The sequence below is a fragment of the Abramis brama genome, assembly GCF_963993115.1.
Source record: "Abramis brama genome assembly, chromosome: 3".
Classification (NCBI taxonomy): Eukaryota; Metazoa; Chordata; class Actinopteri; order Cypriniformes; family Leuciscidae; genus Abramis; species Abramis brama.
The window spans coordinates 13,364,705-13,392,431 of record NC_139965.1 but is presented as its reverse complement, the minus strand read 5'-3'; the positions used below and the strand labels follow the sequence as shown (position 1 = coordinate 13,392,431).

The window sequence follows — 27,727 nt, the reverse complement described above, 5'->3', positions numbered from 1 at the left end:
GTTGTGTAACTTGCAGGCATGTCAGTCACTCTTTCTGTTCCTTAAATGTTTTACTCTACTTCTAAATGGAAGTGAACTTACACAAGTTGACTGACAGAAATACATCAGAAACATCTGCCGAGTTTCAGAAGACTTAATCGGAAGTAAAACTAGACACCTAACCGGTCCTTGTTTTTATTTAGTGGACCATTCATAAATACGTACACACAGAATATGTTCCACAGGATGTTACCTCATTCCCCTCAGACCCTTTTAAGACACCCTCCCCTCTTTTGAGAGGCCCACTTCCTGTTTCTCTGACGACAACTTCCTGTCTTATCATATCTGTTCTGCTTTCTTTAATCTCACATGTTGGTATATTCACATTCACAGTCACAAACAATCACCAGAGCAACATTTTCCTTGACTATCCAGATGGAGATATCAAGATATCCTAAAGGAATAGTTCACCAAAAAATGAAAATTAGCTCATGATTTACTCACCCTCAAGCAATACTAGTTGCATATGACTTTCTTCTTTCATCCGTACACAGAGTTATATTAAATATCCTGGCTCTTCTCAGCTTTGCAATGTCATTGAATAGCGCCTGAGTTTTTGAAGCTTCCATCCATCGTAAAGTAATCCATACGAGTTCAGTGGGAAAATAAATGCCTTCTGAAGCGAAGTGATGGGTTTTTGTAAGAAAAATATCCATCTTTAAAACTTTCTAAACTATAATCACTGGCTTCCAGCAATGGCCGTACACGCTTCACAAGAGAGTCAAGTTCCAGCGGAAGAGTATGAAAACTCAAGCTCCTCTTCTCTTATATCGAAATCCTCCGACATTTTTCTTTTAAGACTTCCAATTTGTGGCCGGCGTTTTGTTTAGCTCTATCCTACCCTTCTGCCAGAACTCGACTCTCTCATGAACACGTGTACGGCTGTTGCTGGAAGCTAGTGATTATAGTTTATAAAGTTTTGAATAGGGATATTTTTCTAACAAAACAAATCATTTCTTTACACACTGGAGTTGTATGGATTACTTTTATGATGGATGGATGTGCTTTTTGGAGCTCAAAAACTTGGATAGTTTCCAAGTTTCAATGCCATTACAAAGCTGGGAAGAGCCAGGATATTATAAAATTTAGAAAGTCGTATACACCTAGGGTGGCTTGAGGGTGAGGAAATTTTAGACTATTCCTTCAAGGTCCATTTTCACCAAGAACGATAACTATATTAGTGTCCACACCAGCAGACAATATTGTTTGGCTGTCAATGTATTTATCGTTCATCAGCTGGAAAAATAAATAATTTTGAAAGTGATTCCAACAATATTGTTTCTCTGTGATATTATCGTTATATACGTTTTGGTGTGGACTCTGCTATTCTTTTATATTTAGAACTATATCTGTATTATTATAGTTATATTCTCTCTGGTGAATTTTGCCGGACTTCTCCAATTAATTAGTCCGCTTAAACTCCACCCCTATTCTTACAATTGACTGCAAGCTCGCATTCAGCCCTTCCTCCATCCGTTCAATGACCGATAGATGCAAACAAGTGCCCACTCTTCTTTTTTTAAATCTGTAATATGTCTCACAACATGGAAGAAAAGATCTGTTACATTTCATCACAACTTTTAAGTCATCATGAAATCAAAGTTGTTTTGGACATTTGACATCTGGTGTCTGTGGATATGAACATATTAGTGGTCATTAACCACTAACCACAACTCACTCCACCTCTGAAATGGTCTAATAGTCAATGATCAAGTCCCACACTACATCTTCTTTTTTTCTTTTCTTTCACTGAATATTCTTTTTCATTCAGAAAAATGACACGTAATGGGAGTAAAATGGTTTGTGAACAGCGTTTCATGTTAACTTCCCCTTTTATGAGTAACATCAGTGTCAGTAATCACATTCAAGGTAATGACTAAGGGTGTTTTCTCAGCAGTGCTCACCACAGTGACAGCATGGATGTTTACTCTCTCTTAACAGGACATGACCACTAGTTACTAAGAAAAGCATCATGTCTCCCTTTGAGTCTAATCATACTCTAACTGACACCTGAATTTACTGAGTAAAATTGATTATTTTGGTGTCACTTCTTCAAGATTGAAAGTGAGTATTTAGATTAGGGTCACCTGAGTGTCCTTCCCTACAAATAAGAGAGAGTTTCCTCAACATTTTTTTAAACGGCAAATGTGCCCTGGTTTATATATTAGCCTACATATTTATTCATTAACAGCTGATACCAGATGGACAACAGCACTTTCACTTAAACATGCACTTTGCATATGCAGTGAATGTGGATATGAACATTTTAGTGTTTATTGAACATCAATATCATTAAACGCTCCATCCTGATGGATTTATTGTCTGTCTAGCAACCATAAATCAGGAACTAGGTCGAGGGCGATGACATGAAAACGAGAGCAGGGAAAACAATCATGGTCTCTGCATAGAATAGGGCCAGTTATGAAAGTTTTTATTGTCGTGTTATTTTTGGGAGGGTGGTGCAAGGTTGAGGGAAGGTTGTCATGAAGTTGCATGTGGGTGCGTGTCCTCAGCTAACCTCCCTCTGGATCAGGATGTACACTCGGTTGCTTGTGCACACGAGTGTGTGGAGGCTACGAGTGTGGGCATGGAAATGCAGCGACGCCACTGTGACGACTCAACCTTGCATCATTGGCAGAGGCAGACACACAGAGGGAAGAGAACAGACGCAAGTGTACTGTGACGTTGTGTTTCCTTGTGCCTCTGAGTGTGATCTCTATCTGAGCTGGGTTATATAATGGGCAAATGTGAACGCTCACCCACAGGCTCTTCCGCTGTCCCCATTTCTCCCAATTCCTCTCCTCTTCCTATCCTTATTTCCAATCTGTTTCAGACACCGCAATTCCTTGACTCCATTCCATGTCGTTCTTTTCTGCATGCTTGCGCGCTCAGCTGTTCTGGCTCTCCGAGTAGCCTTGTGGTGGTTTCTGGCAGGAATGAGGATAGTGTCGTCATTCTGGGAGTGACATCATTCACATGACCCATATCACTATTTTAAAATAATCTCCTTCTTTTGGGGTTGTTTTTACATTGCCATGTTACTGATGTCAGCCCTTTATTCTTTCAAAACCTCAATCATATTTTTTAATGTTCACATCACATTTTAAATGTCAAACCCTTTGGTCCGGCTGTATGGTTGGTTAGTTGACATGGTTATTCCCTGAAGGGTTTTTTTGTTGTTGGATTGGACCATGTTGGTTGGAGACGCCCACATACGTCGCCTTCAATTGGTTTGGTGTTTTTAGATGCTGATCTGGTAAGTGTGACAACCAAGACAGTGACTGGAATAGTTGTTTGATGTTTGTTGTTATGGGGATTTTTTTTATCAAGCCGAGGGTCGACGTGGGGGGGGCGGTGAATGGGGAAATTTTCTAATTATGAATTCATCGATGTAACATTTAAGAATCGAAAGTGATTTGAATTACTCCCAAAGAGTTTCTGAACCGAAGTATGAGTAAATACACATGGCATTTCTAGAAAACAGTTCTTGCTGGTTGTAGCATGAAAGCGAATGCAGATGCGATGCTTTACAATAAACCAATAACCACACAACCACGTTCCCTTTTTATAATTAATTGCACCGCAAGCCAACTGTTTTCTCCTGGCTGATCGTCGTTGGTGAGTTTCGTTTAAAAAAAAAACCCCACTGTAATTTTACAGTGTATATGTTTGTGCATATGTTTATCAATGACGGCACACTTTCAGAAATTTCCGATACTGTGGCTGAGGTGGGCGTCCTTGATCACCTGACCGTAAAGACTACGCAAGAGAAGGGGAAGAGACTGGGTTGTGGGGTAAGCCCTTTCCATGGTTGAGTCATGGGAGTTCCCCGTTAGACAGCAGACAGCTTGCTGTTATCAGACCTAGTGTGTGTGTGTGTGTGTGCGCGCGCGTTTCAATTTCTCTATCTTACAATAAGTTTAAGGATCAGTTTCGGACTGCTGTATTGTTTCCAATATCTATATTACTAGTAATGAAAAACATGTTCTCGTAAAAAGCTGTAGCAGAATAATATGTGAGATATGGAAATGTAGTACAGAGAAGTTTCGTTTTGCGTTTATGTGTGCGTGTTGTTATAGTATGAATGCACACTGAAAAAAACACGAGTTTGGTATCGCTATTCTGACCAAAGTACGGCGACAAAATACTCTGTTCAACAGTTTCAACTAAAGCAATAGTTTTGCTTAACAGAGCACACTCTTGAGGTGTTGCTATGTCCACTTATAAGTGTTTTTTTGGGCTTGTTGTTTAAGCATGGCTCATAAATGATGATGCTTATGGAGTTAAGTAAAATATAATTTGTATATAGGCTAATATAGTGCATATATTTAGCGAAAGAGTCCATTTCTCTAGCTGACTAAAAAGCTGTGGACACTGGATGACTTGCCTGAGGTAAATGTAATGCTACGTTGGATATTGTTTACAAGCTGTTTTACTGATGTCTTTCTGCCGTTGAAACACTGATCGAGCAATTACACGAGATATAGCCTTATACTTTTCAGTAAGTTGTACTGTATCTTTCAACATACCTTCAGATATTCTTTCGTTTATTAGGCCCCGTGCCCCACATCAAAGAGCTTAAACATTGCATTTATTGTTTGAATTTCGTGATAAAATGGTCATAATTTGAAAAATGATTGACCGTTTCTTATTGAACGCGGAGTTTATTGCGATTGTTGGTAGTTAATGGTGGTCAAGCTACAATGCTGTATTCGTCTTGTTAACATGTATTCGTCTCCTGATCTCAAGAGGCACTCTAGCAACTGACGCTTGAAGTGGGTTGAGTAGGACTGGTTACACCTATACCTTAGTTATACATTTCTCTTGTGCTAAAAACATGCAGATATACAAACCCCTTAAACACTTTATCCACCCTGTATTTCTCATGGAGTGTTTTTCCCCAGCTACAGTTTTCATATGTGATAGTTGGCTTTCCACACCAGTACGCCAGGCCTGTGTTTATTCAGACACCTCCCCACAATAACTCTCACCATTGTGTGTGAGAGACAGTATCATGGATTTCCTCTCACTGTTGTCCTGCTCACCACCCAAGAGCTCCCAGTGTTGGAGACGGATTTCCTTTAGTTTCTTAAAAACATCCACTTCTCTCTTGGATTCTCAATGTTTCTTATGAAAGAAAAAAGCTTTTGTTCTAAAGCTTTAAGCAACTAAAATAGTTTATTATTATTGTTATATTAATAATAATAATAATAAATGTGATTGAGCAGGTGTGTCCAAACTTATGACTGGTTCTGTCAGATTCTTGAATCACAATTTGTCTTATAAAATGCAGTGCTTTTTTCTTCTCTGAAGTCATTTTTGACAGCCTGTCTGTGATATTGATGGCACAGCTGCAAGGCCTGGCTGTTTTTACAGCACTTGTGCTGATTGGATGGAATGAAGCCAAAGTAATAGACCAGGAAAACAAATAAGAGTGAAGTCAAATTCAATGCACTGATGTTTACCTCTTTATCTCTCTACAGTGATCAACGACCACAGAGTCGGCAGAGATGATCGAGTGTTGGTGCTAAACCCTAACTCTTCAGACATTTGAGAAGTGGTGCTAGATGCTTATTTGACAGGTGTGTGTCTGTGAATATGCAGAAACTGGTCTAAGAATGCAGTGTATTACAGGGTCACAAGTATTTCAGTCCCCACTAGCAGCTAAATCCAGACTACCTGAAATATTAGAGAAGCCTTTTAATAGTGCAACACCATGAGCCAGAGAGGAGTGGGTGGGCTCATATGCACTGTAGGCTCAAAATACACACATATATGCGCTCTGACTAAACCTGCTGAGCAAGGAATTGGTCACACACACGTACTGTATCCAAACAATCTCACAATATTGTTGCGTGCATATATCTTTGGACTAATTATGCCTCATCACCAAAATTACAGCTTAAACACTGTATTGAAGTGTTAAAGGCTTTTAAATTTCACCAGAAAGTGTTACTCTGACTGCTGGGTAACTAGCCCAGGACTAACCCGTCAGGTTATACAGCATTTTATTGATGGCAAGTTTTGCATATGTGGCCTATTTTATTGTATAATAAATGTGTGTGTGTTTTGTGCTATCAAAAGTGCCTGTCACACTTGAAACGCTTTTCTTTCTTTCTTTTTTTGCCAAGTCCATAATTAGTGTGTGCTAGGCGTCTTTTGCTGTATGGGCATATATGTGCGTGTGCCAAGCAATTTCAATTGAGTGTGTGCACGCACGCTTGCCAATATTTGTGCATCCAGCTTGCGCTTGGTGTGCCATGTGTGTTCAGAATGCGTGGGAAGCTCAGTGTGTTCGCATGCGTGGGTGTTTCATGGGAGCACAGCCGGTCTTCTCACTTTGGAGTCTCCCTAAAGAACACTTTAATTTTAGACCTGTCTTTTTCCCCTAATCTGTCCATCCATCCTGTTCAAGCCTTCTGCTGTTCCTTTCCTCCCTCCACCCCTTGCTCTTTCTTTCTGTCCTTTCCTCTCTCCATCACGCCTGGACTAATGAGATTAACCTCAGTGCCTCTCTTGTCACACACACACACACACTCATACACATGCAAATAATCAAACTCAAGCAACACAAGTACACACACTCCTTTATGTACACATGCACACAGACACCGCTGGCTTGACTCCAGGACTTTGCTCTGCTCGTCCCCTCCCTACCATCACTCTCACCCTCTGCCAAGAGGCCTCGGGAAGGGTTATAATGACCTCAGTGTACTCACCCTATAGGTGAACTCCCACAAGCCCATCTGTGCACCCTTTCCTCCCATTCGAATACAGAGGAGCACTGCCCCCTAGAGGTTACAGGTGGTACTGATGTTCTGGAGGGTTCCTTTGTTAATCGCTGCCTTCGGGCCAAACACTCATACAGACTACAAAGGATGTGTTTTCCCCCTGTGTTTAATGGATTTGGCTGTATATTTGTGCCTCACCCCCTTATGTCCCATCTCTCCTCTTTTCTTTCTTTCTCCAGTTGGCAGGGGTAGCAGTAAACAGCTTCTCCTTCGTGTTGGTGAGTGGCCCTCTCTGTTTTGCAGTGGAGGGCTTCAAACTCACAGCTAGTGTGGTGAGTAACCATGTGTACTGTTCTCTTGGTAGCGATTTTTGAATGATATTTTAGATCAAAATATTTGGTGCATCTTAGCATTTAACATTATTTTGTAATCTTAACACTTCAGTGTAGCCACTAAATACAGAGATTAGATGTCTGCTCTTCCATCTGACTTGTTCAGATTTAAGCTAAGACATTTAAAGCAGCATCATGGCTTAGTAGTTAAATAGTTCAGTGTCACAACCACTTAACTCCTTGCAATCTTTCCAGCATGTCGGGAAGTATTTTTCTGGCAGTGACAGATGTATTGGCTAATATATTGGAGATGTGTAGGATATTACATAAATTGTCTTTTTTTATAGTCTAGGCTGGATGCATCACACACCAGAACAGTTCACCGGGTGCAGCACACGGGACCCTTTTCCTCTGGACGGACTCAACCGGGGACCATGGGCTCCCGTGGGCAGCCGCGCCTGGCAACCTTCCTCCAGGTAATATACCTCATTATTAGGGCCTCATTATGCTTTTAGTGAATTCACTGAAAGTTGTGTTGACAGAGCTATCAAAAGGAATGCTAAAATATTTTTTTTTTTCTCTTGATAGGTGCTTACCTGGTGTCAGTCAGCACCAGTTCCTCTCCCATATGCCACCCAATCACATGACTGGCCTAAACCAGCCTAGTAAATTCTTAAACAATGGGTGAGTGTCTTAAGCTTTATTGTTGTTTTACTTCCGGCAAAATGTGCAACTTGCGTTGTAAGTTGGCTAATGTGTCTTTGTATTTCCAGTTCTTTACATCGAGGGGATAAGCAAGACCTGTCTCAGGCTTTGTTGCCAGGATTACAAAGGATGCCCCCTGCTCCTCCAAGACCTTGGGAACCAACCAGAACTGGCCAGGGTTATGAGCCATTGCCTGGTGAAAACCACAACCGACTACATAATGGCTACAATGCAGGGCCTCCTGCACACCTCACAGCTCGAGCCAATCAGCTTCTGAAGGTGAATATTGACCTTATATAGACCTTTTCATATAATTTCTTGTTACATGAATGATGTTCATGTAGTAAGAAAATAACTAGCTTTATTTTACATGTTTAAGAATTCAATTGAATGTGTATCACTGTAGCTCACTTAACTGAATATTAGGGTTAAGAGTACTCTCACCAAACTCTGTTTCTCTCTGTTTCTCCACAAGTATGGTGCTCCTCATCCTCAGTTCACAGCCCATGGCTCACGGCCCATGCCTCCATTACCTGATATATGGACTCAAGCCCAGTCTCAGCAGCAACCCAGAGGACCTCACTCTCATTCTGGACAGTTAAAACGGCCTGGGCCACCTCTGGGAGAGCACTCTGTCATTCAGCATACCCCTGCTCCATCTTTACACCGACCCATGGAGGACTGCCCCGGTCCAAGCAAGAGAAAGAAGAGCTCTGGGTCTGAGCAGGTTGGTAATGTCTTTATGGCATCACTCGTGCATTTTCTGTCTTAACTCCCCTTTAACAAAAGCCCTCTCTTTTTCTGTTTCTTATGTCAGGCTCCCCATTCAGCCATGCAGTCTATACCTGGGCAACCTGTACATTTGAATCAGCAGCCATCCTCTCACTACCCCTCTCCCAAACCTGGATTTTGGAGCCCACTGCACAAAGGAGGAGCACCCTGGAACCCAAATGAACGCAAAAGCGGGCAGATCGATTTCCAGGTCAGTCATAGCTGATCTGAATATTAATATTCAGTGATATTTTCTTGTATTGTGTCAGTTTAATATATGGCATAATCTGTCACTGCCATTTTATTAGCCATCACATTTACCCTTATGCCACCCACATATTACATGATTTTAGCCCTGATTTTCTGCTTGCCGACAGTTAATGGAGTTCTCGTCAAAGAGCAAAAATTGTAGGCAAATCTATTTAGCAGGTTAAAAATCTGGACTTGTTTATGATCCACTACTCGTGTAGTGTGAAAAGCACAGAAACCCGTTGTCATGAAGTGTATGGGTATTATTACTGATATTGCGTCTAGATGTACTTTCCTTAATTTTTAATTTTTCTAATGCTCTATTCCCAGGATTCAGCCAAACCAGGAATTGGAAGTTTCCCATATAAACCGCCTCCCTTGAATCCGTCAACCATGTCTTCACCCACCATTCCCCCCACAAGAGGTTACGGACAAAGCAGGGGTCCTCTACAACCACAGTCCCACAAGACCGCTCCATCATCACAGTCTCTGGGGCCACCTTCACAGAGTCCTCACACCCACCATTCTACATACCCCTACCCCAACAACAGACCTTCAGCTCTGACCCAAGGGCAACCACAGGGTACTACTACACAAAGAGGACGTGATTCTGGAATGAATTCTTTGGATAGACATGCTCCTCCACCACCTACATCCTCATCATCACTGCGGGCAGATAGGGAGCGCCCTGCACCCTCACCAGCAAACCACACCACTGTGCCTTACAGTCACTCCCAGTTCCAGCCTCACCCAGGGCTGATCCATTCCGCCAGCCCATCAGCCAGCAACCAGGCCCAGGCCACAGTACCTCAGCACAACCCCAACAAACCCTGGAAGAACCAGGTAACAGGCACAGAGAATTAAATAAAGTGAATCACACAGATTCAACTTATATTAAAGGGTTCGTTCACCCCAAAATTAAAATTCTCTCATTAATTACTCACCCTCATGTCGTTCCAAACCCGTAAGACCTTTGTTCATCTTCGGAACACAAATTAAGATATTTTTTATGAAATCCGAGAGCTCTCTGACCCCTCCATAGGTAGCAATTTAATTTAATTACCACTTTCAAGGCCCAGAAAGGTAGTAAAGACATCTTTAAAATAGTTCATTCTTAATTTTATGAAGCGATGAGTATACTTTTTGTGCGCAATAAACTACGTCAGAGTTCTGCGTCAAAACGCTGACTCAATATTGGCCAGCTCCTGCACCAGCACCACACGCATGCGTTGTGGTGCTCATGTGAACAGCGTCGGCCAATACAGAACCGGTGTTCTGACGTAGAACCTGGAAGCACTGCACTGTATTTACAACGTAAACTGCGTAGGATACTGACACAGTCGAGAAGAAATTGTTGAATAAAGTTTTTCTTTTTTGCACACAAAAAGTATTCTCGTCCCTTCTTAAAATTAAGGTTCAACCACTGTAGTCACATGGACTATTTTAACAAGGTCTTTCTACCTTTCTGGGCCTTGAAAGTGGTAATGAAATTGCTGTCTATGGAGGGGTCATTGAGCTCTCGGATTTCATCAAAAATATCTTAATTTGTGTTCCGAAGATGAACGAAGGTCTTACGGGTTTGGAACGACATGAGGGTAATGACAGAATTATCATTTTTGGGTGAACTAACCCTTTAACCAAAACCCGGCTCTGATGCATTTAATAATTAACTTGATAATTACTGCCTGACGAATATTGCTAAATAGCATGATACGCAACATATAAATGTTATCTATAGTTACAATTTTGGGACCTGTTTTGTTGACTCTAATATTCATTTCCCTTTAGGAGTCTCGTGACATTTCAGCAACAGGGGATTCTCAGGTTGTCGCACGCCTTTCTCAGGCACAGAATAAGGTTGTCGGGGGCGACCAGGGTCCAGGGATGCCCATATGTGTAAGCCCTTCTCAGGCCCCTGTTCGAAAACCTGTCATTACCCCAAACCTGGAAACTCCTCGTCCACCTTGCTCCCTGGGACTATACACCAATGTTGGAGGCATCCCTACAGTGAGCTCTGCACCCCCTACCACCACCTCCATACCCAGCACCCTAAGCAGTTGGAGAGGAACTGATTCTTCGGTGCTTATCTCAAACCCAAACCATGTATCCATGATTGGTAAAAATCTGCCACATCCAGGGTATCAGGGTGTCCACCCTGGTGTTGGAACCCTTCCACACCAATATAGAGGGGCACAATCTCAGATTCAGCAGTCCACTCTTCCTCACACAGGACAAGGTAGACCTAACTACACCCCAGTGTCCTCTACTTTCTCCACCCTAAACTCAGGGCTTCAGAGATCAGGGGAGAGCGTCATCACCAGCAAGACTTCTAACACTCTCCAACAAGCCGTCATTTCACCTCAACCTCCAGCACACATAAAAGTCAATTCAGCCCTCCAGCCAATATCCAACAGTTCATGTAACTTAGTGCCCATTCAAGCTTCCCCCTCAATTTCTCAGGCAACTACTACTGTTCCAGCCCCAGTCTACCCAAGGTCCTGTTTGCAAACTGCTGCCCCAAGCTCTCAATCCATTGCTGATGCTTTAAATAAACTTGATGCAGAGTTGCAGGGCCACTTGCAAGCAGAAGAGAGAATGAGAGAGCAGGAGGAAAAGAGGAAACAGAATGTAGAGCGACAAGAAGTGGAGACAAAGCCACATGGTGAGTCCGCAATCAAGAGTCTGGAGCGTTTGCTGTCAGGTAGTGCAGCTGAGCCTCTACCTCCTCGTTTGTCTCCAGCCAATGCACCCTCTTCCATCTCACCTCCTAGCCAGAATTCACCACCTTATCCCTGGTTGAGTCGAGGAGGAGTACCCCAACGTCCTTCTGGAACTGCAACAACCATTAACGAACGACCACGACCACCCCCTCTCACCCCACAGACTGAATATGCCCGTGAGAAGCAAAGGCAGAGAGAGAAATGGAAGAGTGGAGCACCATCTCAGAATCCCACTGGGATTCCCACATACCCGTCAGAGTCAGGTCTCATCAGCCCCTCCCACAACCACACAATGCAATTAAAACCTGACCCCTCCAAAGATATCACCATGTTGAAAACCTCTCATATCCCTGGGATTTTGGATGCTATTCCCAACCCCCCGCCCCTGCGAGAGCCACCCAAACTTTTCCAGGCTTTCCCCAAGGATGTTCGCTCTTCATGCACACAAATCAGTACGACCGCAAATAGTCTGCAAAAACATATGCCCACTACAGGACTTGGTAGTCTGGGTAGCAGTGCTAGTAGTTGCAGTGGTGACTCTGATGGTGCCCAATTTGAGGAGGACACTTCTGAGCTCTTGCCTGATGGATTGGCAAACATTATGAAGATGTTGGATGAGTCCATCAAGAAAGAGGAGGAGTTGTATTCTGGTCAGAGAGGAGAACAGGCCGTACCGGAACCTCAGTTTTCTGCAAATGTGGCACAGATGAAGAGTTATTTATGCGCACCGGACCTCGTACCTGCCCTAAAGCAATCTCCAACTGAGGATTATCAGCCAGAGAGTCATGCAAGCCCACCTGTGTTAAGTCGGCAAGGTTCCTTGGCATCACCTTGCAGTCGCACTTCTTCACTTGAGGAAGAAGAGGAGGTTCTTAAGGTCATTCCCAAGTCTGCCAATTCCATTAGCATGCAGTCCCAAGGAAGCATTCTTGCCACAACAGGAACCAACTATCGCCATAGTGACTTGGCCAAGCTGTATGGCCTTTCAGAGTTAGAGAAAAGTGAGTGCGAGGATGATGAAGAAGAAGCTGATCGGGAAGATGAAACGCCATCGTGTTCACCACCTCAGCGGCCACATCTCCACCAGACAGGTGTAAACAGCATGTTTAAAAACCTTGCATCTGTGCTTGAGAGCCAGAAATACACCTACCGGGGTGGACCCTTTGGTCGTCCTCCTCCCTCTGCTTTTGTGGGAGTTAAGTACTCTTCGTCTCTTTCTCTGGGGCCTGACATTTGTAGGCAACAACAAAGCACTTCTCCCACATCAGGTACAGCTAATCACCCAGGTTTTAGCAGTCCGACGCAAACCCCTGCCATTAGTAACTCAGGTGAGTCCTGTCCCCTCTCGCCTACAGCTTGGGCGTCCGAGAGGAAGAGAGGGGATAAAATAAGGCAGTCAGATCTTTTGGGCAATGATGATGAGGAAGAGATTTCAGAAGAGCCCACAGGAGAGAAGGATTCTGGAACTGTGAAAGACTTGTTGGAAAGACGACCAAAACTGACCACCATCTCAGAGTCTTCGCTAGCAGAACTTGGTCATAGCTATGAGTTGAACAAACACATTCTCCCTTATAAAGATCACTCAAAGGCAGAGTCACAGGAGATATGCAAACCTGATAAAGAAAAGGACAGACACCGAGACAGAGAACGAGAGAGGAAACACAAACACAGTAGCAGTAAAAAACATGAGGACAGGAAAGAGAGAAAGAAAAAGCACAGAGAAAGACACGACGATGCGTCTCTTTCCTCATCCTCATCTGCTTCCAGCTTCAGTCGACGGCACAGGGACGGAAAGTCACACAAGGAAAAGAAGAGCAGGCAGGTGCTGGGTAACCTGGACATTCAGAGTAAGGAGTTTAGGGAGAAGGAACAAGAGCGTGATGGAGACAAGAAGAGAAGGAAAGAGGAATGTAACCAATCTCAGAGCGAAGGGGAAGAGTGGGCACAAAGTAAAGACAATGACAGCAGCTCAGGACGTTCCTCTGATCTCCCATCAGCTTCATCAGCATTTTGTTCTGACGACTTTCAGAAACTAAAGGCACTGACAGATGGACCACCCAAAGAACTGAAGATACGCCTCATAAAGGTGGAGAGTGGGGACAGGGAGACATTTATTGCTTCAGAGGTGGAGGAGAAGAGGATTCCTCTGGAGCAGATCACCATAAAGAACACAGCCAGTGAAATCATCAGAGCCTGCAAGTAAGTGATGTTTCCGTGCAGGACATCTCTGAAACAGAATATTTCTTGCCTGCAGTGGCAATTTAGTTTGATGTCATAAAGACCATATCTAATACTTAATGTCTTGTTGTTTCAGGGGAGCACGTGTAAAGGAGAAATTCAAGGAATCATACCTCCTACCTGCCTTCTCTGTTAAACCAATTTTGACCCCAGAGATGCCCATCCCTCGAGAGAAACTCAACCCCCCCACACCTAGTATCTATGTAAGCACTGCAGTAGCATTGTCAGCATCTCCTGCCCCCTTGTGGTCATTTTTTTTGTATTACATGCACAATAAAACCTACTCCAGTAATATTAAGTTTGATTTTCTGTTGTATATTAACTCTTTCCCTGCCAGCGTTTTTTTTTTTTTTTTAAGTTGCCAGTGTTTTTGATAATTTTCTGAAAACGTTCATGGCCTCACATGAGTTGAAACATTTTGAACAAAAAGCTGAGAAAATTGTGTTTTTTCTAGACTACAACGTGTACAAGCAATGCTTTAATCGCTTGTTTCTGCTCCTTTTTTGACTGTTTTGATCTGGAGATTTTGTACTCTTTCAGAAGATGCGTAATAGCGCCCCCTACTGTATAACAGTGAAAACATGGATTGCCGGAAAATTCTGTGAATGTCAGGGAAAGTGTTAAAAGTATGTCTTAATGATTCCATGTTGGTGTTTCTCTGCAGTTGGAAAGTAAAAGAGATGCATTCTCTCCAGTCCTGCTGCAGTTCTGCACAGATCCTAAAAACCCAGTTACTGTCATCCGGGGACTAGCTGGCTCCCTTAGATTAAGTAAGTTTCTGCATAATGTCTTATGGATAGATGGTGGATGGACAGATTTTCAATTTTATGACTCTACAGTTGAGTCCAAACAGTTGCTGTTGTTGAAACTAGGCTAAGTTGCGCTTCTTTCCATTCCTCCTCCTTTATAGATCTTGGTCTGTTTTCAACTAAGTCTTTGGTGGAAGCAAATTCTGAGCATGCAGTAGAAGTTCGGACCCAGGTTCAGCAGCCAGCGGATGAGAACTGGGATTCCACTGGTACTGGCCAGACCTGGCCCTGTGAGAGCAGCAGGTCACATACAACGATTGCCAAGTATGCCCAGTACCAGGCCTCCAGCTTCCAAGAGAGCTTACAGGTGTGAACACAAACCTACACTCCTACACCATAAAAGTTTGGACACAGTTTGTTAATTTCCAGAGGTTTATTGGTCATTTTGCAAATACTTTAGAATTCTTGTTTGTACAGTTTTGATATAACTATTAAATTAGTGGACTTCATAGTCATATACATCATGCACTCACCATACCATTGTCTGACCTTGCAGGAAGAAAAGGGCAGTGATTATGAGGAGGAGGAAGATGAGAAATCGGCCACTAACTCTGAGAATATGACCAGTAACTCCTCAGCTCCCGGCGCCAGGTAATTATTGCAAATTACCTCAGCACTTAATTCTTGAATTAATCCAAATAATTATAGTAACATTTGCTTTAAGAATTTAATTAAAACTATAATAAATCACCCTCCCTGTGTGTGTATGAATAAAGATCTGCTGTTAAAATGCTGTTATTAATTGTTTTATTATTTTTACAGTGCAGAGCAAAAATCTGTGGGGAAGATAATTAAATTTGGCACCAATATTGACCTGTCCGATCCCAAAAGGTAAGACCATTGTGCATAATTACTTCAACGTGTGCAGCATCTTTTTTGGGTGAAATGAATGTCTCTACACAGGCAGCAATTCCACAACTATGTATTGGTGATGTATAAGCAATCTGTATTAACTAAATGGTGTTGTCTTGTGCTTTAGATGGAAGCCTCAGCTGCAAGAACTGCAGAAGTTGCCGGCGTTTATGCGCGTTTCTTCCAGTGGGAATATGCTGAGCCATGTTGGCCACACCATTTTGGGAATGAATACAGTACAACTCTACATGAAGGTCCCTGGCTGCCGCACACCAGGTTTGACTCAATCTCAAATAACTTTCTTGATTTGTAGTCAGTCAAGGATGGATTAGTCTGCTTTGGCAAGTACTTCTTTATTGATGTTAAATTTCATGTTTAATGCTTGTGTCATCAGGACACCAGGAGAACAATAACTTTTGTTCCGTAAATATCAATATTGGGCCTGGAGACTGTGAGTGGTTTTCTGTCCATGACGACTACTGGGAGGCCATCAGTGATTTCTGTGAAAAGTAAGAAACTGTGCCACTTGAAACATGCAAAATCTGTCTTTTTAAGTCTCAGTAGAGTTACTCAGTTTATCAAAATAACACAAATACTTTCATTAGGAATAAAATATTGTTAGGCTATTAATATTAACCACAAAATATATTAACTTTGTGAACGAATTTTCTCTCAGGCATGGAGTGGACTACCTGACAGGATCATGGTGGCCGGTTCTGGATGACTTGTATCGCTCTAATATCCCTGTGTACCGGTTCATCCAAAGGCCAGGAGATCTGGTATGGATCAACGCAGGCACTGTACACTGGGTTCAAGCCGTAGGCTGGTGCAACAACATTGCTTGGAATGTGGGACCTGTCAACTGTGAGTAACCTACACACTGACCATGTAACCTTACTTTTTATCATTGAAAAATTGTATCAGTCATTATGGTTACATAAACAGAAAATTTGTATCGGTCATTATGGTTACATTAAACGGTTGCAACAAAATGTGTAAAACTAAAATTTCTTAGCCAGGGCACAGAAATGTAAAAAGCTTTTTTGCTAGACCTTTATCTTTTGTATTTGTAGCATATCAGTACCAGTTGGCTTTAGAGAGATTTGAGTGGAACGAAGTGAAGAAAGTGAAATCCATCGTTCCCATGATTCACGTGTCCTGGAACGTGGCACGCAACGTCAAAGTCACCGATCCAGACACTTACAAGTTGATCAAGTGAGTATGCGGCAGCATTATTGACTCTTTCTTACCAAGTTACACCACAATTAAGTAGCATGGACATTTCATATTTTTTTCTTTTTCCCTCCTTTTCAGACACTGTCTCCTTCAGTCTATTAAGCACATTCAGATCCTGAGGGACCAGCTGGTGGCATCAGGAAAGAAGATCTCCTACCAGAGCAGAGTGAAGGATGAGCCGGCCTACTACTGTAACGAGTGTGATGTGAGTCGAATGTTGTGCTTCATAGTTTGTATAAAATATTGGCAGGTTCTTCGTAGAAAAAAGATACTACCAGTATGCAAAAACCCACTAGACCTGCAGAATTATATTCCATAAAAAGAATATTTAGCATGTAGCTGTGTCATCTCTGGTTATGAAATAATGCAGCTTTGAGGTATTCTGCATTAGATTATGGCATAACCTATGTAAATATGCAGTGTGTAATTTCTGCACCACTAGCAATCATTATTTTTGCAATGAATGGGCCTCAACTTTTAAAGGAGATCTATTATGCTTTTTTTATTGTACCTTTCCTTTAGTGTGTAATATAGCTGTTTGTGCATGTAAACAATCTGCAAAGCACACAGTCTAAAAAGTCCAAAGGGATTGAATCTCTACAATAGAAAACTGCCTTTATATGTAGTTCTGCCATTATTTCTGTGATGTAGCTACGTCCCCATGTAAGACATTTGCAAAATATACGTCTACTGGCTATTTTGGATCGCCCTCAAACAAAGGTAGTTATAAGTCCAGGAAGATTTTATCACTACGTCAAGGAAACATAGTTTCTTTTTGTTTTGATTTTGATTGCAAAGGCAAAACACCATCACATGGACCTCCAATGGCAGAGGAATTGAAGAATCAGTGGTTAAAATGTATTTTTAACACTGTTCCTCAGCAGCTTAATCACAACCCTTTGTTGTGTTCTCACCTTTTAATAATTACTGCTTCTGAACGGTACTGGCGTGTGTTTCCCGAAAGCAATGAGTCAGTGTTGCCCGAAACCATAGTTCCAACGAACATTTGCAAACAACATCGCAAAGTTGCATGACATTTGGACTTTATAAATCAAAGATAAATCCTTATCTTGAGCAAGTACAATCAGAACAATCTATATCTTTTATTTAGATACGATTGCATCCGGAAATAAAGCAAAGTAACTGAGAAAAATGAGAATTAGTCCTCAAATGCCATGTCTATAATTTATAGCAAAAAATCTAACATTACCTCAATCTTAAATGGATTGATTAAAATAAGTTATTACTCCTCCACCTGCGTGACATCATTAACCAACATGATTAAACGACTATTATTAACCATATTTTCGCTAAATTTGTTGTGACTAGCTAGTTGATTTCTTCAACAATGTATCGCACTATGGTAGTCAAGCAGTGAGTTGGGTTGTTCAGCGTTGTTGTTCGGGAAATGCACTCCTGTTCAATGCAGGGCAGTGTGTTGTATTTTTGGTATTTTTAGCATGATGTAAAGAAATGAGTTATAACAACACATAAAAATTAGAGATGCACCAGTCGACAGACCATAAATCATTTTTTAGTTTTATTTTGGCTGATCTCTATTCCGGACATGCACACAAACTGCATTGCAATCATTTCTCAATGTCATTTGTGACCTGTGCTGGCAAAAGCAGTCGGAATGCGCACGGGATCATTTCGAGCTACAGGCAAAACAAGTGAAAAATGTCGGTTTTGAGGTTTTCACAAAAATGTGTTCATTAAGCCCTCGTCTAGCGATCCCAGTGCTCCAAATAGCAATTAAACATCTAAAAGTATCTTTATTGGTACGTTTTCTGAGAGGAGTACCTTTCCTTTGTCCATGAAAAACAATCTTACTCACACTGACTGACAGATCCGATGCCTGCCCACAAAGAAGACTCAGACAGTGCGCGATCCCGATATACACAGAATTACAGTATTTCAAAATATCTGTCTTGACGAGTATTCATGCAAACATTATCTGGTATGTCTAATGGTTTACTGTTGGGGAAAAACATCTGATGTGTAACATTATATTAATATATAGGCTGTCTGTTTCATTTAATGTTAATCAAACAATTGTGGTATCATGGAAAAAAAAGTTGAATATATATTTTTCCTATAGATATTTGGTTCTGACTTGGTGTGTGCCAAATTTGGTGTTATTACCAGGGATTTTAAGGTATGGGTTGCTAGGTGATTTTGTTTTGGAACCTTCAGAAAACTTAAACTCAACTTTTCTCTAAATTGACTTTTCTGACTCTATCGACATCAAACAGGTTTAGCTCATTACTTTTTTTGTCCGATTCAAACAAATCATACATCATTTGAAATATGTGAAAATAAATTATTTTAGAAAATTTGCCCATTGCAACTCATTTTGCCAGCATGGGTCACATTTGTGTGGAAATATTACAGTCTGGAAATATTACGTTAACACAGGCTAGAAACGGGATGCACCAAAGACCGATGCTCCAGCAGAGCAAATAGTGAACCAGGCACAACAAGCCCGCTGTTCATGATGCTCGAAATATAGGAAGAAAATATTAATATTGAATTTGAGGTGGGAGTTTATATGAGTGTATTTTTGAAGGGATCTGACTGTCTTCAGAAAAGTTTTCTTTTCCTCTTTCTGCTGTTCCATAAGCATCACCTACTGTCAGAGAGTGCTGTTTAATTTCAGCATAATTTAACAAATCTAAAGTCAGACCATTCTGGTTTTGCTTTAAATCTTGAAATTATACATAATTTCACAAATCTAAAGTCAGACTATTCTGGTTTTGCTTTAGTCAAGTCATCTGTATTTATATAGCGCTTTATACAATACACAGATTGTTTAAAAGCAGCTTTACAGTGATTACAAGAAAATTATGCATTTCGGCTATTTCGGCTAGCAAGCCAGAGGCGACAATGGCAAGGAACCCAAACTCCATCAGTTGACAGAATGGAGAGAAAAATATTGGGAGAAACCAGGCTCAGTCGGGGGGCCAGTCCTCCTCTAGCCAATGAACGAACACAGTGTGATGTTTCAGGCTGCATCACAAGTCAGAATTCAGATCGGAATTAGCATTCAGATATTTATCTAGTTCCTTTTGCTTGAAGATCAATTCATCACACCGGTATGGAGCCGAAGCTGAAGGCCATAGGGTCTGTGCGGAGGACCTGCCGATGACTGTCATGTCGATGAGGCCTTCACAGGGGATTGTCTAGTTGACACGGTCCCTGCTGACATTCAGGGCTGCGTTTTGGTCGTGTCTAGATGCAGGTCCACCATCTGATCTGGATATGGACCGGATACGGCTGACTACGGTAACCTTGGGATAAGGATGAAACCGACAGACTAACATTAGCGTAGATGCCATTCTTCTTATGATGTAACAAGTACATCGGGTGTTATAGGAAGTGTCCCTGGTTCCAGTTGACCTAGTTTATGCAGCCTAACATTCATTTAACTGATTTGAATAATAGGAATTGATAATGTGTTGTGTATGCCAGGTTAAAGAGATGTTTTTAAGTCTATATTTAAACTGACAGAGTGTGTCTGCTTGCCGAACAAGGCTAGAAAGACTATTCCAGGGTTTGGGTGCTAAATAGGAAAAGGATCTACTGGCTGCAGATAATATTAGTAGTATTGGTATTATCAACTGGCCAGAATTTTGAGATCACAATAGATATGAAGGACTATAACCCCTTTCGCACTGGGTAGTTCTAGGAACTAGCTACCGGAGTGGAGAACTAAATGTTCCCCTAGGGCCATTTTCCTGGTTGCATTCGCTCCTCCAGTAGGAACTCTGAAGTGACGTAAACTGCGCTTGTTGTGACTTATTTTGACGGCGCTGAGAACGCCTGAGCACACTTCGCTCCCATTCTCCATCTTCATTAGTTTACGATCTGTTTAACAGTCCTGTCTAATATGTTATTATATAGAACTATTATACAAAGACAGTATATTAGAAAGTATTAGCGTTTGTCATGTGTTTGATGCCCAGTGTTGCTAGCTGAGCAGAAATACATAATCATGTTTTGCTTGGTCTCCTCAAAATTGCGTTGGATTTTCTCCTTAGCGTAAAGGTTGAGAGGTCCATCTATCACTGTTTTCCATGTCCGTAGAGTTAGTTTCTGGAGTAAATACTGTATATAGGATATAATCTGTGTTTCTTTTTAAGCCCAATCAGCATACACTTACGTCACTGGTAGTTCCTATTGTTCTGGGTTAGACCCTACTCTAAAGTAGGAGCTAATTTAGTCCCCACACAAGGTGTTCCTTGAACTTAAATCGTTCCCAGTTCTTGTGGTGCGAACACACCAAAAAGTGGGTTAATTCCAGGAGCTATGAAAAGGTTCCTCCGGTGCGAAAGCCCCTTATAATGTGTTAAGAGCTCACTAAAATATGCAATGTTTAATAGGAAGCTAGTGTAGTGTTGACAGAACCGGGCTAATATGGTCAAACTTCCTGGTTCTAGTAAGAACTCGAGCTGCTGCGTTTTGGACCAGCTGGAGTTTGTTTATTAAGTGTGCAGGGCAACCACCCAGTAGAGCATTACAATAATCTAGCATTGAGGGCACGAACTAACTTTGAAGGGAAAAATGTGGTTTCACAGATGCTAGAAATGTGGCTTTCAAATAAAAGATGGGTATCAAAGAGCAAACTCAAGGTTCCTAACCGACGACAAAGACTTGACAGAGCAGCCATCAAGTGTTAGATAGTATTCTAGGTTATACAATACACATGAATAAGAGCGCATCACATAATGTAAGGCAAGCCAAAGGATGACAGAGAAAACGGATGCTGCGTTAATTGTGTTAAATATCAACAGCGCAACTGGCTTGTAGGTTGCGCTCACAATTGGTTTGAAATTTGTATGATGTGTTGATTGTGCGGGTAGGAGGCGTTTCATACAAGATCTGGCAACTGAACAACCTTGGAATAATATATTGATGTGATTATTCATATAATGAGGTTTGGGCCATTCAAATTACGGGAGTTTCATGGGAGAAATAACAAAACGGGAGGGGCGCGGGAATACTGGAAACTCCCTGGGAAAACGGGTATGCTTGTCATCCAATTATTTTATACCAATTCACAAAATTAGCGGTATGCATAGTTGATGTGTTTCGTCAGGGCACAAAGAATTATAGAGCTGAGTATCATCACTCCATGCTTCCTAATGATATCTCCCAAGGGTAGCATGTACAGGGTGAAACGCAACGGTCCTAGTACTGAGCCTTGTGGTACGCCATACTGAACTTGTGATCGATATACTTTTTCATTTACTGCTACAAATTGATAACAGTCAGAAGTATGATATGAACCATGCCAATACAATTCCACTAATGCCAACATAATTTTATAGTCTTTTCAGAAGAATGTTGTGGTTGATGGTATCTAATGCAGCACGATCCAGTAACACTAATAGAGAGATGCATTTTATCTTGTAAACGTACCCTGAGAAAAATAATTTTGTCTACCAGAATAAATTTACATGATTTAATTATGAACCTGTAAATTACATAATAGACGACGCCCTTTAAGAGTTTGTGGTTTGTTTGTATGTTCCTGAGCAGGTGGAGGTGTTTAACCTGCTGTTTGTGACCGGCGAGAATGGCAGTCGGAAGACGTATGTGGTGCACTGTGAGGACTGTGCACGACAACGAAGCCCAAACCTCTCCAATGTAGTGGTGCTGGAGCAATACCGCATGGAGGAGCTGATGAACGTGTACGACTCATTCACCCTGGTGAGTTCATGTTGGTGCACTTTGACAAAGCGTGCAGTTGAACAAAGCTTCAGAACGAGCTAACATCTATCATTTGTTTGTCTTTGTCTTTCTCAGGCCATCAGTCCCAGCTCCCGATGAGAACGTCTCATCACTTTCCCTCACACAGCCATAACCAAAACTCCTGCTCGCAGGACAAGATCTTTTATTTTAGTCCAATTAAGACTTAAAACATTTACAGTTGGAAAAAAAAATTACCTACTACTGTTAATATTTGTTGAACAGCCAATCCAGAACCAGTTTACTCAGAATTGTTTACAGAACCAATCAGCCAATAAGACTCCAGTTTGCTCCTGTCGGTCTTGTGTATCAACCTCTGAATGGCTCTGCGGGACGTCCGATGAACCGCAGTTTGGTGCTGTCACTGCTTACAGCAGCGGATTTGACGAGATCCTGTCCGTTTAGGTTTTTGTTCTTAGTTTTCTTTCATGTTGCTTTTTTTTGTTTGTTTTTTGTCTTGAATACTGAAATGTCTAAATGCTCTTTGTACTTTTCGTGGGTGCTTATTTTTCTCCAATAATTTATTATTTTTAAACCTAGAACAGCCTAGATATATACCACATTGGCCTTGTGACTTGTATTTAGTGAAGAGATAAAAAATTAATAATACTAATAATAGAGCTATGGACATTTTTCTAAAGCATTAAGAATTAAAAAGAAATAGTTGTTCAGAATGCTTCAAAACATACGGGTTTTAAAATACTTTTTCAGTTTTAGTATGGATCGTTGTTTATATCATCAGGACAAGCATTTAAGGATTGCATTTTTAATCAATCTCTTTTCCTGCATTTTGTGGTTATTCTTGTTCAGTTTCATCTGTTTTGGTCAGTGAATTGTTTCTCCTCTATACAGATCTATTCTCTTTGAATTTTTTTATTTTTTTTATTGTACTTTTTTTTTTTTTATTTAAAATGTTCTTCTATTTATTGGATATAAAATGCTCTCCCTGCCTCAACATGGTTATCATAGATGTATTAAGGGATTCTATTGTTATTCTAAGTCCTCTGTAATATTTTAAGGGTGCTGATTTTCTTTCTTTTTTTTTTATCTTGGTGCTTGCCCCTTTAAATGTCTTTCCTGTCTATATGAATTAAATCTCTCATAACTGACTCCTTGTCCTTTTAGATTGTAGAGCACAGAGGGTAGGATTTGACTAATCAGTTGTCTGTTATACACAAATGTTTTTAAAACACGTTTTTTTCCCACCCAAGTTAGCAACAACATGACTTAAATGTGATCACTGTTATACATTTCAACACCTGCTCACTATCCAGTTTAAATGTTTATAAAAAAAAAAAAAAATTAAATCCAGGGGCCATGTTCATATGAGTTCTCAGATCTTTTTGCTTGTTTTTGTACTAAGATGGTGACTTGGACTGATGTCAGTAATCCTGAGCCTAGATTAGCAGCTACTTTGTGATGAATTCAGGTGATTCACGAATGTGTGCTAAGAACAGTTTTTGATACCTACACATTTAGTGGTGCTTCTGTCCTGTTGTAAATGCTGTTCATTTGAGGACACGTTTTCCACGCTGACTACAGCAGGCATAAAACTTTCAATATACATGCTATACAGTTATTGGCTGCAGTGGGTTGTCATACGCCTAAACTAATGCTTATATGGAGAAAAATCACATTGAACTGTAAATTGTGGCATTTTACTGGAACGAGTAACAGTGTGAAAGGGGATTTAATGCATTATTGTTTTAAAATATATACTGTAATTTTTTACAGCTTTAGAGGCGTTAGCGTGAAATGATTCATGTATTATCAGGAAAATTGTTTTGATTATGAAATAGATGGTGCTGAGTTCTTGAGCTACTCTCAATTTTTTTAAGAAATATTTTTCCTGTTGCAATATACACACTTTCCTTTTTTTTCCCCCTCATTATTATTTTATTTTTGTGGTTATTTAAAATCTGCACTGTTTTGGAATTCACACACGAAGCGAACTGAGCCAGACATGTCTTAAACACTTTGTGAATTCGTGTGTCATTGATATGATTACTCTGAATAATATTAAATGCTTTTGATAAACTTTGATCTGTGCCATGTCTCTGTATTCATTCATTGGAAGTGTAAGGTTTCAAAAACATTTATTATATATCTAATTAACATTTCAGCCACAAACACATACAAGAAACAAATGAAGCAGAGCACTTACATCTGTAGAAGATCTTTTAAGAGACAAAAATGAGATATGACATGCCATATCAAAATATTATTAAAGGGGTATCAATAATATTAAGAGTTTTAAACCATGGTGATTTAAAGATACACTGTGCAAATTTTGGCCTTTTAGCGAATAAAAAAAATCTCTGCATGCGGAAGAACAATGTTTTTGTTGTGTCTCAAACATGACTGTTTGAATATATTCTTTCTCACAACTAAAAGAGAGAGATCAACTAAAAGATCAGAATTTATTTCTCGCAATTCTGACTTTTTAACACACAATAAGATAAAAAGTCTCAATTATCTTTTAAAATGTTTTGTATTCTGTGGCGGAAACAAGCTTCAATAATTAACAGACATGATACTTCCTAGAAAAGTCACCAGACTCTCTGTTCGGCATTGTTTTGTGTTTTGTTTTACGGGTGATTGGAGATTTAGCTGCTCCATGTCAACCTTTCCCACTCGTGTTGACAACTAGCCTCTGCTGCTCCCACACCAGACACGCCGGAGCAACTTCTCTATTTACAGATATTATGAGACACGCATGGTCGAGTGAAGTATGTGTGCAATTTCCCGCGAAAACCATCCCGAGGGGTCAAAAATATAAACACTTATAATAGGATTGATGTAGACTCATTATTTTAAAGTTACATAATGTACCTTTAAACAATGTTTCTTATATTATTCGTCGGGTTGTTTAAAAAAAAAAAAAAATCTTATTTTTAATAATTTTTGCATTACTTTTTTATTTAATATTTGCATTTTTTTTTTTTTTTTTTCTACACAAGATTAATATAATTGCTCGTCATCATTCCTCGATTTCATCAGCCCATACCAGGCACGCTGTTATCTGTAGGCCAATATTTATCCTTGTTTATTCTTCTCATGTTTTTGTGTCAGGTTCGTCCCTATCAAAGTTCCTTCCTGTTCTTTGCTGACGTAAGTTCAGAGGAACCAGAGCTTGTTTACTTTTGTGATCAGCTTTCAGTAACATGCCCTATCGCAAAACTTAGATACATGTTTGGCACAACATTCCTCACTTCACGCAGTAGCTTTCAATGTATCTGTGTAACGGAAGAGACTCATATAACACACACACCCACGTGGGCTGGAAGAGTTGAAATGATGGTCAGATACATCAAGCCGTTTACAACAGCGATGCAAACTCAAGCATCAACCACCAGGAGTTCATCTCAACTGCCAACAAATTATTTTGTAAAACATTTAAATTCATGGTCAGTTATTGCAGAAATGCATTTTCATCATAACACTCCAAATATGTAAGACGACACGTATCCAAACTGACTTTGCCGCATCAACACAAACTGGATTTGGAAAAGGACATCAGGCTCATGCAGAGGTTACCGTTGCGCAGGCCTGCGGATTTCCTACTTCCTGTAAGAACAGGAAGCTCTTTCCACCCCTCCTTTAACACATGGCTCAGATTTCACCATTCAGAAAGCCAAAATGCAAATGCAAAGCTTGTTAAATTAATGAAAGTCAAGGCACTGTAGTGCACTTAAAATTTCGCTTGCCACAAACCAGAGGCTGGTGAAGGCAAATCACTCAAAAACATTTTTGGCTTAAAAAAATAAATAAAAATGCAGTGGATGCAACTATTTGCAGCAAACCTTGACAAAGTTATATGTTTGCACAACAGCATTTAGGCAATCTTCTGACTGATTACAGCTCAGTCACACTTTTAGCATCACTCTTCTCCTGGTTCAGTCCTGTTCAGTGCTTCTAAGCATTGCATATTTGCGAGGGTTTAATCTTTTCTTGACGGCCCTCTTGCGTGAGGTCAGGGGTGCAGAGACAGAGTAAACATGGGCTGTACAAAGCAGTGGGAAACATCACATCTGACGGACATTAACTGATCTGATGCGTGTGTGATGGGCTCTTATCAGTTACGCAAGCCAGCATTTACACTATTCCTCCTATGTGCAACCACTCCCTCTGTATTTGCAGATACTCTTTTCATCATGAAGGAGAGCTGCTCCACTCCATCCTTCTTTCAGATCTTTCCTTGCCATCAGTTGTTTGTGATTCTTTCTGTTCTTTTCCCATGTGGACTTTTCAACTTTAAAGCATGTTAACCTTTGAAGATATCCTTGGTCTGGATGAGGGCAGTTAACTGGAAAGCTGGTCTTGCTCTTAAATGTTGCCTACATTATTTCCTTTTCACACTTTTACTTTTTTATGATAAGCTGATCAGCAAAAACAAAATGTTTTTTTTTAAATCACTCTTTCAATTCTGGACCATTTTTTTTCCAGTGTGATCTTTCAGTGTATCTGGCCACATTATATCAGTCTAATTCTACATCATGATCGCAACCTTGATTTACTCTTAGCATGAATAAAATAATTGTACATTTCACAAAATAACATATTTTAATGTCAAAATATTCTTTAAATATACATATTGTTCTACAATAGTGGCCAAAACTGATATCCGGCCTATTAAAATTGGCAAATTCAAATATTATTAAAAATTTGTTTTTATTATTAAAAAGGATTTTATAGCGTATTGCATAGTGCTTGGAGTCAATTTTTATTTATGATAACACAATGAAACATGCCAAATTGTGCGGACTTAGTTCTGGCCAGGCTGTCATACAAAGAAATTATAAACATGCAAAAACAAGAAAGAACCAACGAAATATTAATAACTGGTTATGTTGAGCTTTTTCCTTTGAGCTTTTTGTTTTTCTATGCATTTTTTCTAAGTAACATAAAACCTGTAGTTGTAATTTGACTTTTTTTGCCAAATAATTTTGGCAGATAAATAAAACCTTAACCAGGTGTAGCATTTTAAAAAATGTTAAATTTAAAAGTATTTAAATATAAAATATTTTTTTCATATTTTAATCAAACTTGTAGGGTAATAAAGTCAAATATCCCCTCCGAACATCACTTTGGCCCAAAGAGGAGAGAGAATTGAGGCAGACAAGATTTAAGACTGGAAGTGCAAAATTCTTTTAATTTCTAATAGCAAAACCTATATATATTAAATGTAATGAAATGTGTTAACGTTATGATGAACAAGCCAGTTATTTATGTATATGGGCCATTTTGGAGTTGTGAACATTATTTTGTGTTCTGTTGACGTAATAATGTTGATC

The 27,727-nt window shown here is 40.4% G+C and overlaps 1 protein-coding gene across 5 annotated transcripts in view; it reads left to right on the top strand.

Moving 5' to 3' along the window:
- kdm6ba (lysine (K)-specific demethylase 6B, a) overlaps positions 1–24,474 on the top strand; it is a 67,659-nt gene extending 43,185 nt beyond the window's left edge. For 3 of the 5 annotated variants that reach the window (XM_084110288.1, XM_084110289.1, XM_084110287.1), the window contains 21 exons: positions 5,523–5,621; positions 7,010–7,102; positions 7,450–7,578; positions 7,691–7,786; positions 7,876–8,086; positions 8,283–8,534; positions 8,625–8,789; positions 9,158–9,670; positions 10,616–13,746; positions 13,862–13,988; positions 14,450–14,555; positions 14,696–14,901; positions 15,091–15,185; positions 15,357–15,425; positions 15,574–15,722; positions 15,841–15,955; positions 16,123–16,310; positions 16,520–16,661; positions 16,761–16,887; positions 22,221–22,394; positions 22,491–24,474. In XM_084110288.1, the coding sequence (XP_083966414.1) occupies positions 7,460–7,578; positions 7,691–7,786; positions 7,876–8,086; positions 8,283–8,534; positions 8,625–8,789; positions 9,158–9,670; positions 10,616–13,746; positions 13,862–13,988; positions 14,450–14,555; positions 14,696–14,901; positions 15,091–15,185; positions 15,357–15,425; positions 15,574–15,722; positions 15,841–15,955; positions 16,123–16,310; positions 16,520–16,661; positions 16,761–16,887; positions 22,221–22,394; positions 22,491–22,514 (6,009 nt within the window). In that variant the 5' untranslated portion in view covers positions 5,523–5,621; positions 7,010–7,102; positions 7,450–7,459 and the 3' untranslated portion in view covers positions 22,515–24,474. The other 2 variants (XM_084110290.1, XM_084110291.1) reach the window with 2 other exon arrangements.
- Positions 24,475–27,727: the final 3,253 nt, after the last annotated feature.